The 13,747-nt window shown below is 52.3% G+C and overlaps 1 protein-coding gene and 1 pseudogene across 3 annotated transcripts in view; one reads left to right on the top strand and one right to left on the bottom strand.

Annotated features, from left to right (window-relative positions):
* The first annotated feature begins 1,341 nt into the window (after window positions 1–1,341).
* LOC111141585 lies at window positions 1,342–3,564 on the top strand (annotated as a pseudogene). Its single transcript, XR_002640207.1, has one exon. The product of XR_002640207.1 is annotated as an interferon lambda-1 pseudogene (transcript).
* A 4,095-nt stretch (window positions 3,565–7,659) lies between these two features.
* Window positions 7,660–13,747, bottom strand: part of LOC111141822 (spermatogenesis associated 2) — an 8,860-nt gene continuing 2,772 nt past the window's right edge. For both annotated transcript variants that reach the window (XM_022494652.1, XM_022494653.1), the window contains exons 2-3: window positions 10,160–10,606; window positions 7,660–9,211 (exon numbers count right to left, since the gene is read on the bottom strand). In XM_022494652.1, coding sequence (XP_022350360.1) covers window positions 7,985–9,211; window positions 10,160–10,495 — 1,563 coding nt within the window. In that variant the 5' untranslated portion in view covers window positions 10,496–10,606 and the 3' untranslated portion in view covers window positions 7,660–7,984. The remainder of the gene's footprint in view (window positions 9,212–10,159; window positions 10,607–13,747) is intronic.

Genomic DNA, 13,747 nt, shown 5'->3' with positions numbered 1-13,747 from the left:
GTAGTAAAGTCTTGCACAAATACACAACAATATCTCAACTGGAAAACTGACATTGGTACAAGCCACAGACCTTGTTCAAACTGTATCTGTTTTACATGTATTGTGTAACAGGGTGTGTGTGTGTGTTTAGTTCTATATAATTTTATCACATGTGGAAGGTCATACTACCACAAAGAAGTTTCTTTTTATAGAAGTATTCTGGTTGCAAAGGAATACTAGAATTGGAATATCTACATTTTGCAACTTCCAATGAAATGACCAATTGAAGCCCCAAACAACAGTTATAATGGCTGTTAACTACCCCAACGGCAGAGAATGCAACGTCACGTGCCTCCTGACAAAGGAACTAAACATCTATGACATATTCTCATTCCCCAAAAATCAAACCCAAGTCTGAGCAAGCCTCAAAAGGCAACTACCATGTGATGTACCACAGGGACAGAATGAAGGAAAAAACCACAGGGTTGCCCTCAACTGATGCAGAAAAAAAGCTTAACAAAATTCAACACACTTTTAAATTTTAAAATTTTTAAATTTTATTTTATTTTTTTATGTGACAGAGAGAGAGATCACAAGTAGGCAGAGAGGCAGGCAGAGAGAGAGGAGGAAGCAGGCTCCCCGCTGAGCAGAGAGCCCGATGTGGGGCTTGATCCCAGGACCCTGAGATCATGACCTGAGCCGAAGGCAGTGGCTTAACCCACTGAGCCACCCAGGCACCCCAGCACACTTTTATGATAAAAACACTCAACATAGTGGGCACAGAAAGAAATTACCTCAACATAATAAAGGCCCATATGAAAATATACGGGCCACAGCAAACATCATACTCACTGGTGAGAGACTGGAAGCTCCTCCTCCAAGATCAGGAACAAAGCAAGGATGCCCACTCTTGCTACTTGAATTCAACACAGTATTAAAAGTCTCAGCCAGAGCAATTAGGCAAGAAAAGGAAACAAAAGGCATCCAAACTAGAAAGAAAGAAGTAAAATTGTATCTGTTCTCAGATAACATGATCTTATATGTAGAAAACCCTAAAGATTTCACACACACACACACACACACACACACGCGCACACACACACAAAACCCTGTTAGAACTAATAAATGAATTCAACCAAGTTGCAGGATACAAAATTAACACATAAAAAATCAGCTGCCATTTATCCATACACAAACAATGAGCAATTTGAAAAGGAAATTGTGAAAATAATTCCACTCACAATAGCATCAACAAGAATAAAATACTTGGAAATAAACCAAGGAAGCGAAAGACTTGTACACTGAAAACATTACTGGAAGAAATTAAAGAAGACACAAATAAAGGCAAGGACATCCTGTGTTCATGGGTTGGAAGACTTAATATTGTAACAATGTCCATTCACCCCAAAGCAATCTGCCGATTTAATGCAATCCCTATCAAAATCCCAATGGCAATTTTACAGAAATAGAAAAAAAAAAAGTCCTAACATTTCTACTGGATCTCAAAGGGCCCTGAACAGTTGAAACAATCTTTAAAAAGACAGTGTTTGACTCCTCACACTTCCTGATTCCAAAACATGTTACACACAAAGCTACAGTCATCCAAATACTGTCAGACTGGCATAAAGGTAGATGTACAGACCAGTGGAACAGAATAGAGTCAGACATAAACCCTCACGTATGCGGCCAAATGAGCTTCAACAGAACACACAATAGGGTTCAGACAGCCTCAACAGACAGTGGCGGGGAAACAGGATATGCAAACACAAGAAAGTGAAGTTAGACCCTTACCTTAAGCCGTATATAAAACTTAACTCAAAAATGGACTAAAGGCCTAAATGTAAGACCTAAAACTATAAAAGTCCTAGCAGAAAACATAGGGGGAAATGCCTGACATAGGATTTGGCAAAGATTTATTAGACATGATGCCCAAAGCATGGGAAACAAAAGCAAAAGCAGACAAACGGGACCAGAGCAAACCAGCAGCACCTCAAAGCCCCCTCGGCTGCGAAGGTGGCCTCACCCACGCCTCCCAGCCCCCACCCCACTCGAGCCGCTTTCCCATCCCTCCACCTGCCTCAGCCTCGGTAAGGGGTTCCCCAAGGCCCCCAAAAGTTGGCCCCAAGCCAGAGACTGTCCTGCCACAGGGACTTCTCGGAAACAAGGTGTTCTCCTGTGAGTGAATTTCAGTTTCTCTTTCCTTCTGGCCAGGTCCGGGGAGGGGACCTGCGGGCTCCCCTGTCTCTGCGCCTGGGTGGCCTCACCCAGACCCACGTGCTCCCCTGGGTCAGGACTGGCCCCACCCATGAGCGCCTTTCCCGTCCAAGTGGAGATTCCAATTTCCACTTACCTTTTCCCTTTACCTACATCAGCCGGGGCTGCCCGGGGAGCCTGGCTAAAAGCAGAGCCATGCAGCGGGGAAAGCAGTGGGGATCTGGCCATGGCGACAGCGTGGATCCTGGTGCTGGTGACCGTGCTGCTGGGCTTGACCGGAGCAGGCCCTGTCCCTACTTCCAAACCCACCTCAACCAGGAGGAGCTGCCTCATGAGCAGGTTCCAATCTCTGTCACCAAGGGAGGTGGAAGCCATCAGGAAGGCCAAGGATGCCCTAGAAGAGTCGCTCTCGCCGAGGAACTGGAGCTGCAGCTCTCGCCTCTTCCCTCAGTCCAGGGACCTGAGACTGCTGCAGGCCTGGGAGCGCCCCGTGGCCTTGGAGGCCGAGCTAGCCTTGACACTGAAGGTCCTGGGGACCATGGCTGACTCGTCCCTGGGGGTCGTCCTGGACCAGCCCCTCCGTCTGCTGCGCCACGTGCACTCGGAGCTCCAGGCTTGTGTCCCGGCTCTGCCCACAGCAGGACCCAGAGCCCGGGGCCGCCTCCACCACTGGCTGCACCGGCTCCAGAAGGCCCCAAAGGAGTCCCAGGGCTGCCTCGAGGCCTCCGTCACGTTCAACCTCTTCCGCCTCTTCACATGGGACCTGAAATGTGTTGCCAGCGGAGACATGTGTGTCTAAGAACCCAGGCCCCCACGCTCAGCCCGCCTGGGACCCGGACCTTTCCTAGGCACCAAGCCTCACCCCTGCCTTAAGTTATTTCCTCTCAACCCCCTTATTTATGCAGCCCTGCTCCATACCCATAAGAAATGTTTATTTTTCTACTTTTGTACAACGTGCAGCAAATAAACAGGAATGGGGGGAAAAAATAAAGAGCCACTACTCCGGAGACTGAGAGAACAGAGGAACGCGACAAACAACAGCGCGGCTGCAATCAGCAGAATGCCGGCTCGGGCGAGCTCGGAAGCACTAGAGATCCAGCTTAACAAAAACATCTCAAGGAGAAAAAAAATGAGGAAGATGGTGTCCCTACACTCTACAAGGACAGCCTTCAGGGTAAACGTGATTTAAAGATCTATCCACCATTGCGATGTGGAGACCTTATTTGAGCCCTGATACGGTTTTTAAAACATGGATTTCTAGGACAACTGGATTTCAGAACACTGATTGCATACCACTATTAAAGAATTCTAAACACTTAGGTGCGATAATGATACGGTGCCCTGAAAGTCCTTGTCTTGGGGAGCCTGGCTGGCTCAGTCAGAAGAGCATGGCGATTCTTGATCGGGGTCGTGAGTTCAAGCCCTGCGTTGGATGTCGAGATTACTTAAATAAATAAAACTTTAAAAAAATAAATCAAAGTCCTTGTCTTTTAGATACACACACTGAAGTATTCACAAATGAAATAGCTATCTGGAATTTGCTTCAAAGAAATTTAGGAGGGAAGTGGATGGACAGATAGAAAGAAGGGCGCCTGGGTGGCTCAGTGGGTTAAAGCCTCTGCCTTCAGCTCAGGTCATGATCTCAGGGTCCTGGGATCAAAGTCCCGCATCGGGCTCTCTGCTCCACAGGGAGCCTGCTTCCTCCTCTCTCTGCCTGTCTCTCTGTCTACTTGTGATCTCTGTCTGTCAAATAAATATATAAAATCTTTAAAAAAAAAAAAAAAAAAAAAAGGAAAAGAAAAGAAAGGAGACCAGGTCGGCTGCAACTTGGTAACTGCTGAGTTATTGAGTCTGGGTTCAACGTACATGAAATTTGTAAATAAAAAGGTTTCTTCAGTGAGAAAATGGGGGGAGGGAATGTGGTTTAAGCAAGGTTAATAGTTCATTCCTCTCTTACATAAAAACCCTGGAGGTAGGCAGGGCAGGCTGGGTACGATGGCAGCTTCCTGAGCCTCAGGGACCTGGCCCTTCCAACTGCTTCCCCGCCCTCTTCTCCACTTGGCTTCTGCCTCAGTCTCACAGGGCTGCTCCACTCCAGCCAACACAGCCGTTCCAGCCAGGAAGGAGGAGCAGGGTGGGAAGAAGGACAAGATCCTTTGAAAGACACGTCTAGGAAGCCACACAAACCACTTCTCGGTCCCAGCGACCAGACACAGGCACTTAACCATGCCCAGCTACAGGAGAGGCTGTGATAGGCAGTCTTCGTTTCTGGATGGCCATGGGCCTAAAAAATCAGGGCTTCCATTACCAAGGGAGAAAGGGTGAGAGGAGAGCGGGGTTCAGTTTGGACCATCTGCCACCGTCCTTATCCCTCTGAGACTGGTAATGAGGCGTGGGGGGTGCCACAGATGGGTGCTGGGAGCTGGCAGCAGAGCTAAGGGACAGCTGGTGGGCCTGATGATGTTAAATATGCTTGTCACTTACATCCCCGGATGAAGCGATCTGCTCTGAAGTCACTGCTCTGCTTTGGATGCGGGAGTGAGTGTCTGGCTTCCTCTGCTCTCCCGGGGCCGGGTGTGCGTCTCCAGGAAGCCGCCGTGCCCAGCAGTGCCATTTCCGAGGCTGTAGCTAACACCAACCCCAACGCTTCCCTGGGCCTTGGTCTGGCCCGAGGCCTGGATGATCTGTTTGCCGATGCGTGAAATGGAGAAACCTGCTTCTTCTCTCCCCGACAGCTGAGGTGCCCTGTCGGGGCCAACCCAGCGGTGGTCAGTCCTGCAGAGACTCTGCTGCTACCGAGAGCCTGGATGTCCCAAACCACGGCTGCTCTTACACCACCCTCACGGTTTTTGCCATACATCTCGCTTTCAAGTCAACCTTCCTTTTAAAAAACCCCTAAATTGATTGAAGTGATCTACCACGGCTGCAGACGGAAAGCAGTATGGCCTGCTCCAGACAGAAGGCAACCGGACATCCGGCTCAGACTCTGCGCATGCCCAATACCTGCTTCCTCCTCGGTCAAGACAAGTCAGCAGTGAACGGACTTCCTCCTCGGCATTTAAATGGACCAAAAGAATTAAAGATGTAATTAATTTTTGTCATTATGTCCAGTGTTACCACCAACAATCGTTTCTCCTGGAGTCTATGGTCCCAGTCCTAAGAAACACAGCTGAGGGGCGCCTGGGTGGCTCAGTGGGTTAAAGCCTCTGCCGTCGGCTCAGGTCATGATCCCAGGGTGCTGGGATGGAGCCCCACAGCGGGCTCTCTGCTCAGCAGGGAGCCTGCTTCCTCCTCTCTCTCTGCCTGCTTCTCTGCCTACTTGTGATCTCTGTCATTCTGCACACCTTACAGATGGGGATCGTAATACGACCTAGCTGACAGGAGAGCTGAACACTGTTATATGGGATCATGCACGTAAAGTCCCAGCATAACCCGGCTCACGGTGTGAGCTCACGAATGCCGAATGCCAGCTATTGTCACGTCTCAGTTCTGTGGAGGAGAAAATGTGAGTCCTGTCATTGAAGAATGCGGTTTGAGCAAAACAAACAAAAAAATCCAGGCAACCCAAACTTCAACAGCAGCAGGGAGGGAGGGACATAAAACCCCAAACGCTTGGTTTAATAATGGAAGACACTTTATTATTTTTTAAATCATCTCTCAACATTTCAATTCTTAGTAGAAATCAAATGTAAAACATCTGCCTTTTTAAATTAGCATATATTTTATCCAGCTCAATCACAGCAACCTCATACAGTAAGGTACACACCAAGGGCAGGGGCAGAGCGTTTTCTGTTCCAGTCTGTGAAACAGCATCTCCGTGATGACATGTGCGCCAGACCTTCTCTCCCAGGATGAGGTGGGCACTCCTGCTTCTGCCCACTGGGGGCACAAGTGACCTGGTATCACGGTTGGTAGAGTTCCCGTAGGCTGGAGCGATCTGGGAACGGAAAACTAGCAAACTAGTGCTCTCAGGAGTAAAACAGGCATCGACACTTCTGAAATGTGGAAAGAACATCAAAGATGATGACCCGAGTGGGCTGGTCTCAGTAATGAAGGGGTTGAAATTCAGCTGTATATACACATTGAGTATCTACATGTGCTCTACCAGATATATAAAAAAGAGCCATAGAAGATTTGGAAAACCTTAAAATCACTCGACCGAGTTGGAAGAACATCAGCAAATTCACAGTGACCTCAGGATTCAGCCAGATTTAAATTTGTTCAAGAGCTGAATACCTCCTTCTACTACCAGAAAACCCACTGCATGTAAATTCCTATAATATTCTGTACATCACAAACACTTATGGCTAAAATATAGTAGTTCACAAGGAAGTGGTTTTATTTTCAAATTCTTGCCCCACTCCTGCTCTGCACCCCAAAAGGAAGATCCAGGGGTCAGTCACTCAGAGTTTAAGGGGCCTTCAGGTTTGGAAGTGCTGAGGCTTGGCTGAGTGTCTCAGGAAACGTCCGTGTGATGGGCACACGCTGACTCGGGCCCACTTTTAGTGCAAAAAAGATCACTGATGTCGCAGAGTCCCGGAAACAGGCGAAGAGGGCTGAGATGGAGGGGAGGGGGAATCCCACAGGATTTTCCTTCTGAAACAAGACTCCAGAGGTTTGGAGTGTGAGGTTCACGTGCAGCAAGAGACAAAAACCAGGCTGTCGATCTGCAGGGTGAGGGTCCTGAAGGTCACTAGGTTATCGCGGTCCACAGGTGCACAGACCGCACCCCACCCCCAGCCCACGCTAGCCCCCTAAGTGTACACTGGAGGTAGGTATATAGAGATTTATTGTAGGGAAGACAGTGGCTCTCCACCGACTCCGGGACATCATCTGTCTCTGCCCCCACACTCTCCGCTCTACCCTCGGGCTGTGGTGTGTGTAGGGTACAACATGAAAGGGCACAAGACCCTCCCTTGGAAGACTGAAGAACCCAGGCCGTTTTTATAAATAGCTACATAATTCATGTTTTAACCACTTTGAAACATACGGCAAGTTGAATATTTATTTAAAAATAAATCTCAAAAATATCTATTTACAGTACAGTGAGAGGGGCATGTGCAAACAACAGAAAGGGGGAACAGTCCATCCTGCCATGGAAGGCCACACCTGGATGTGCTGGAGCAAAGCGCTCGGACACACGGGCCGAACTGAGCTGCGGTGGCAACAGGATGCCATTCAGGGACAACTGGACTCCGCCCACCCTGGAGACTTGGACAGGCAGAAGCCAGCGGGGTGGAGGGAGTCCAGGTGGGGATCCTTGTGTTTGGGAAGGGGGCGGCCAAAGGATGAGCCATGGGAAGAGGCCCGGTGTGGCAGGAGGGCTCATTTCACAAGCCAACAGGCCTCTAGCTCGGCGCTCCAGGTGGGCATTTGGAGGTGACCTGGAGGGCCCTTCCCAGTCCAAGTTGGCTTTGGAGTGGTGGTGGTGGTTGGTGGGGGGGGGGGGGGGGGGGGGGGGGGGGGGGCTGTTGACAAAGGTCTCGGAGTTAGAAATCCTCTCCGAAAATAAAACAAACAACGCAACAGGGAGTGGAGAGATTAGCAAGAATGAATCTGAACGGAAGTGCCACCCTCTCTCCCTTGTCAGGCGACAAAGCAGCCATCAGATGGACTATCTGGGCCACCCAGTGAGCTCCCACATGGCGCAGCCAAGCCCACGATCCCCTGACACCTACACGGTCGGATGCAGGTCTCTGCTTCTGAGATCAACACACTAACACTTCTTCCCCGGAGCGGGGAACCGGAAAGTCAGTAGCGTAGCCCTTGGAGCAGGGGTGCAAGGTCCAGTCTATCTGTACACGAGATGGGAGAGCTGGGTGGACTTGTAGTTCAGCTGGTGGTTGGGCATGAACTTGTGCAGCTCATTCTTTTTGCAGCAGGGGTCGTAATGGTAGGCGCTGAGACAGCCGTCGCAGGACACTTTCGAACACTGGGTGCAGGTGTTGGTGGCGCCCGGGCGGTTGCAGAAGCCACAGCGGGAGGTGGCTGTGGTGGGGGTCTTGGGTTTCGGGTGGAGGTGCGGCAGCCGCTCGAGGCCCTGGGTCTGGCCAGCATACTTCTCCCGCAGAGACGAACCGTGGGCCAGGCTGTCGTGGGCGGAGGGCTTGCCAGAGAAGGCGCCGGGCTTGGAGGCTGGGGGACCGGCGAGCAGGCTGTCGCAGCGCTGGCAGAGGGAGGAGTTGCAGGACAGCCCACAGTTTTGGCACTTGGACAGGGAGGACTCTTTGGCGGGGGGTGAGCGCTTGTGGTAGACGGGGTGGGCATCGTTTCGGACCAGCCACACGTCCGGCCGCAGGGCGTCCTGCCTCCGGTATGCGGCCCTGGGCTCCGAGTCTGTATACAGATCCACGTCGTCCTGAGCGGAGAAGTATGTGCCACGCAGCAGGCTGAGGCCGTTGCTGGGGGAAGGGGACGGCAGGTCATCCGGGCTTCCGTGGGGGGAGCTGGACATGGTCAGCAGCGAGGCAGACGGGCGAATGATCTCATCCTTGAGATCGTCCCCCACGTCTGGCGCCGCGGGCTCCTTCCGCAGGCTCAGCGAGGCCTTCAGGGGTGGCTTCCGGCTCTCCCAGTAGCTGTCGTAGGCATCTACCGACCTCGAGGGCTTGGTCACCCTCGGCTTGTAGTAGTCCTTGGCCGCCCGCTCGCTGGCCGACTTCTGCAGCGCCACGCGGGCCATGGAGGCCGTCAGGTGCTCCCGGCCCTCGGCCCGCCGCCGCAGGGCCTCCGAGCAGCCGCGCACATCCTCCGTGCTGCTTTTGCGCTCGTTCACCACGTCCAGCTCGGAGTAGCCCTTGTCCTTGACTTGTGAGTGGATTTCCAGCATCTGCTCACACTCCACCTTGGCCAGAAAGAGCTCAAAGGAGACCATCTTCACCTGGAGGGTCTCCACGAGCTCCTTGAGTCTGTACGCAGTCCCTAACTCAGGCACGTAGCCCATGTAATGCAGGATGGCTCGGACGTCCTCTTCCAGTAACGACGACTTGACATAATAAACGAAGGGGCCCGTGTAGGTCTAAGAAGGGGATAGAAAAAGAGAGGCACCGTTTGCTGAGACACACGCAGAGCCGGTTCCAGAGCCCGGCACGCCCAGGGCGGAGCCTCTGGGAGCACAGGGGAGCAGAGGGGAGGATCTCGGCCACCGAACACTGCGGCAGGCAGAGGCTGCGCTCAGCGCATCGGGCGCAGGAGATCGCATGGTACTCCTGCCTCGAGCGGAGGGTACAAAGCCGCCGGCTTCCCAAACGGGGCTCAGTGGCTCTGCTCCAGATGAGGAGGAAACAGGGCAAACGGGCCTGAAGAGAAGGTATGAGAGTAGAAGAGGCAGAACGCCCAGTGAGTGAGTAGAATATTCCTTTGGGGCATGTCTGCAAGTTCTGAAGAATAGTCTGGCTTTGTGGAAACTCTCCTGAGCCACCACCTGGCTTCGGAATGATTCCGAGTTCTCTTTCTCTCTTAAATCCATCCTCCAGCCTCCTGTCTGTTACCACCCAGTCCAAACCGGCTCTCAGGGTACCCGAACGTCTATGGCAGCCTCCTAACTGTTCTCGCCGCCCCACTAGTCTATTTCCTATCCAACAGCCAGAAGGATGCTTTGCAAATGGAAACCTGATCCTGGCCTGCCCTGCCTCCCAGCCTGCTTAGGGTCAATTTAAGCCCTTTGCCCTGGGCTTCAAGGCCCTGTATCACTAGGGTGCTGCCTACCTTTCCAACCTCACAGCTTCACGTGGGAGCTGCCGGGGGCAGGGACCCAGTAAAGAGATGACACTGGTCAGACAGCAAGTAGGGAGGCTCCCCGGGGTGGGGGGGTAAGGGGGAGTATTTCGAGTTGTTACGGCAAAGGCAGTGGGGAAGACAGGAGAGTCTGTGGGCAGAGGAGGCAGTAATTGGCACAAGCCCTCTCAAGTGGGTCTGGGAGGGGAAGAAGGCAGACCAGTGCGGATGGCCCTTCCCTAGACCTTACCTTGATGCTTCTGAATTCCTTCTTCCACGGGTAGAGGAAGAGGTTGATGCCCACCGTTTCCAGCACGCTGAAGGCGCAGTGCAAAGCCCGCAGGCTGGAGGAGCTGAGTGAGCGCAGGGAGCTCTCCACCACCTCATAGAACTGGATCAGCCGGAATCGATAGAAGGGATCCACCTTGTGTAGGCTGAGCAGGGCTGAGGCTGCCACTCGAAGGTACTCATCACTGCCAGGCCGTTGCTTGCTAGGGGTGGTGTCCACTCTGCCCTCATGGAACTGCACGTACTTCCGAAATAAGTCATCCTTATATTTCGTATCCATTGAACTGGGCTTCCCCATCTGATCCAGAGACGGGGAGGGGCTACCTTATCTCCTCCATGGTTTCTGGGTTCGAGGCAGGGCCATGGCTAAAAGCACTGACATGGTGCCCACCCGCACTAGGGGCGCGCTCTGGAAGGGGAAGAACGAGAAGCACGTCACTCCTTGAAATGGTCCACGTGCCCGAGCGTGGCTGCTGAGACAAAACGAGAGGCAGAACTGGCCTGAGCTACCCCGGGCATCACCAGCCCTAGGCCCCTTTCTGCTCATTCACTCACCACATTTACCGAACACGGACTATGTGCCAAGTTGTTGTGGAAACGAACAGGTCCCTGATTGCTGAACTCATGAATGAAGAGTACAGTTCGAACCTGGTTTTGCAGGGAGGAGGAGGAGCCCAGGCAGTGTTGGTCAGACCTGAAGAATGAGGGGTTCGCTGGGCAGAGAGGTGGGCGGAGACTGTAACAGCAGCAGCACTGCCAGGGAGGAAGGCCCCGAGCGAACACTGTCGGCGCCTACTGTGCGCCAGGCACTCATGCACACGAACGCATTTCATTGTCTTAAATGTCCCTAGGAGGCAGGATCCCCATTTAACAGATGTGAAAATTAAGACAAAGAAATATTAAGAAAGTGCCCAAAGATCTGGAACCACAAAGAGGCAGAACTGAGCCCTGGCGGCCTGGCTCTGAAGTCTCGCCCTTGACCGCCATGCCCTGCTTTCCTGAGGCAGGAAGAAGCTTGGCCTTTGAGCAGAAGGCCGGCCAGTGCGGCTGAAGCAGCGAGGGCAAGGGAAGGGGGTGCCCAGAGATGAGGCTGCAGGCACCATGAGGACAGGATCCCATGCCCCAACGGTACATTTTATGCAAAGACACATGGGAAGCGCCTGAAGAGCTCGAAGGAAGGGGGGGAGGGCTGTCCTACCAGGGATCGTCTCACCCACCTTTGACAGCCTGCATTCCCCCATACCTTCATTTATTTATTTATTTTAAAGATTGTATTTATTTTTTTGACAGAGAGAGACACAGCGAAAGAGGCAACACAAGCAGGGGGAGTGGGAGAGAGAAAAGCAGGCTTCCCACAGACCAGGGAGCCTGATGCAGGCCTCGATCCCAGGACCCTGGGATCATTACCTGAGCCAAAGGCAGACACTTAATGGCTGAGCTGTCCAGGTGCCCCCCCTACACCTTTAGAGAGGTTTATAGTCCCACTGGGAGAGGACAGAACATTCTGAGCCGGGCTACACCAGATTTATACACTCTTGCTGTCTGCGTGGCCGCTGGTGAGTAGAACATGCACAGAGCAAGCAACAGGGTTGGTGCCAGGAGGCCGGGAGCAAATCTGGGTTCACAGAGGGCGCTGCCAGGGCCGGGGCGGGGGGTGCGGTGGGCAGCGCAGCACAGGTGTCACCAAGAGATCCCAAAGCCAGACTGCCTGGGTGTGACTCTTGGGTCTGCTTCTTTGGACAAATTACTCAGCCTCTGTGGGCCTCAGTTTTCCCCTCTGAAAATGGGGATTAATAATAGTACCTACAGTCCATATTTGGTGGAAGGTTATGTGCCATGAGTATATAAAGCTCTTCACAGAGGACTGGCTCGGGACAAGCCCTTGACACACACGAGTGGCTACTGCTGCTCTCTGTCGGGCCAGCCCCCCTGCCACACAGCACACATTCTCAAGAAGCTAAGACCAGAGCGGGTGAATATGTCCACCCAGGAGGCGATGTGCATTTCCATCCTCGTCTGTTCTGACCACTAGCTATAGGCACGGGGATCCTGACTAAATTCCTCGTTAAGGGAACCCAAGCACAGAGCCAGGGGTCTGTGCTTCATAAGCACCTGTCTAAGTGCAGGAGGCTCTTGCTGGCTGTGGAGACAGCGCAGGACTGAGAAGGAAGTTGAGGGGACGGGACAGCCCTGGGCAGGCTGTCAGCAGATCTGGCCTCAGCTCAGGAAGTGCTAATGGCCTACAAACCTGGCAGCAATCATGAGGTCCATAAAGTCATCCACATCTCGAGCCACTCACCTGGCTTCTCCTTTGGGAAGACTCCTGAAGATCTTAACTATGAGGAGAGGGTGAGCTGTGCGGGAGAACTGGGGACAGAGAGGCCACCTTCTCCCACCCACTGCCCTGCCAAGGGAGCCCAATGCTTCAGGGACAAATACACTTAAGGAGCACAGGAGGCAAACATAAGTCCATTAGGATAAAATTCTACCTCCTGACCAAGGTCAAAGACTTCACATGGTCTACTCCTGCGCCCCTCTCACAGCCGTCTTCCCTTTCCCTCTAAGTTCTACCCACAGGGACCTTTCTGTCTCTTCCTCAAACCCACCAAGCTCATTCCTGTCTCAGGACCTTTGCCCATGTTCTTCCTCTGATCCTTCCCATAGCTGGCTTACTCTCGTTACTCAGGCCTTAGTTCAAATGCCACCCCTTGGGGGCCTCACTGGCAACCCCAGCGCAGCAACTCCCTGCTTCCCGGTCCCTTGTTATCCCATTATCGTGGGATAATCACCATCTGAAATTACCAACTTTATTTATTCATTTACTAACTTCCTTTCTCTTTGTACCCCCCGTTACCCAGTAAGCTCCACAAAGGCAAGGACTGTTTTGTTCACCATGGTGCCTAACACATAGCCTGGCACACAGCAGGTGTCTGATAAAACAGGCGAAATGAATGACCGATTCAAGATGTCACTCCTCCCAAGAATCCTGAGAGATCAGCTGGAGAGAGAAGGAACAGAGAGGCTCATGGCATGACATGCTGTAAGGAGCCAGGGTAAGTGAACCCAAGATTCCAAGCCTGCCCTCTGCGGCACTGTGTTCCTTCCCATACCCTATGATTCCCGAGTTTAACAAGTATTTATGCAGCACCTATCCTGTGCCAGGCTCGAGGATGGGTGCAGTGGGAGGATATGGGGTGGGTAGGGGGCAGCAGCTGGGAAGCTACAGCCCCGCCCTCAATTCTAATTGAAAGAGCTTATTATCAAAGGTATTGCAACCCAAGAAAAGACATCACTGTCCTTGCTATTAAACACGCATATGGGGGCGCCTGGGCGGCTCAGTTGGTTAAGCCACTGCCTTCGGCTCAGGTCATGATCCTGGAGTCCCGGGATCAGAGTCCTAGGATCGAGTCCCACATCAGGTTCCCAGCTCCACAGGGAGTCTGCTTTTCCCTCTGACCTTCTCCCCTCTCATGCTCTCTCTCTCTCTCTCTCAAATAAATAAGTAAAATCTTAAAAAAAAAAAAAAAAAGAAAGAAAGAAAGAAAGAAAA

Source organism: Enhydra lutris, unplaced genomic scaffold (assembly GCF_002288905.1).
Source record: "Enhydra lutris kenyoni isolate GAN:26980312 unplaced genomic scaffold, ASM228890v2 scaffoldscaffold6, whole genome shotgun sequence".
Taxonomy (NCBI): domain Eukaryota; kingdom Metazoa; phylum Chordata; class Mammalia; order Carnivora; family Mustelidae; genus Enhydra; species Enhydra lutris.
This window is presented reverse-complemented; position numbering and strand designations above follow the sequence as displayed.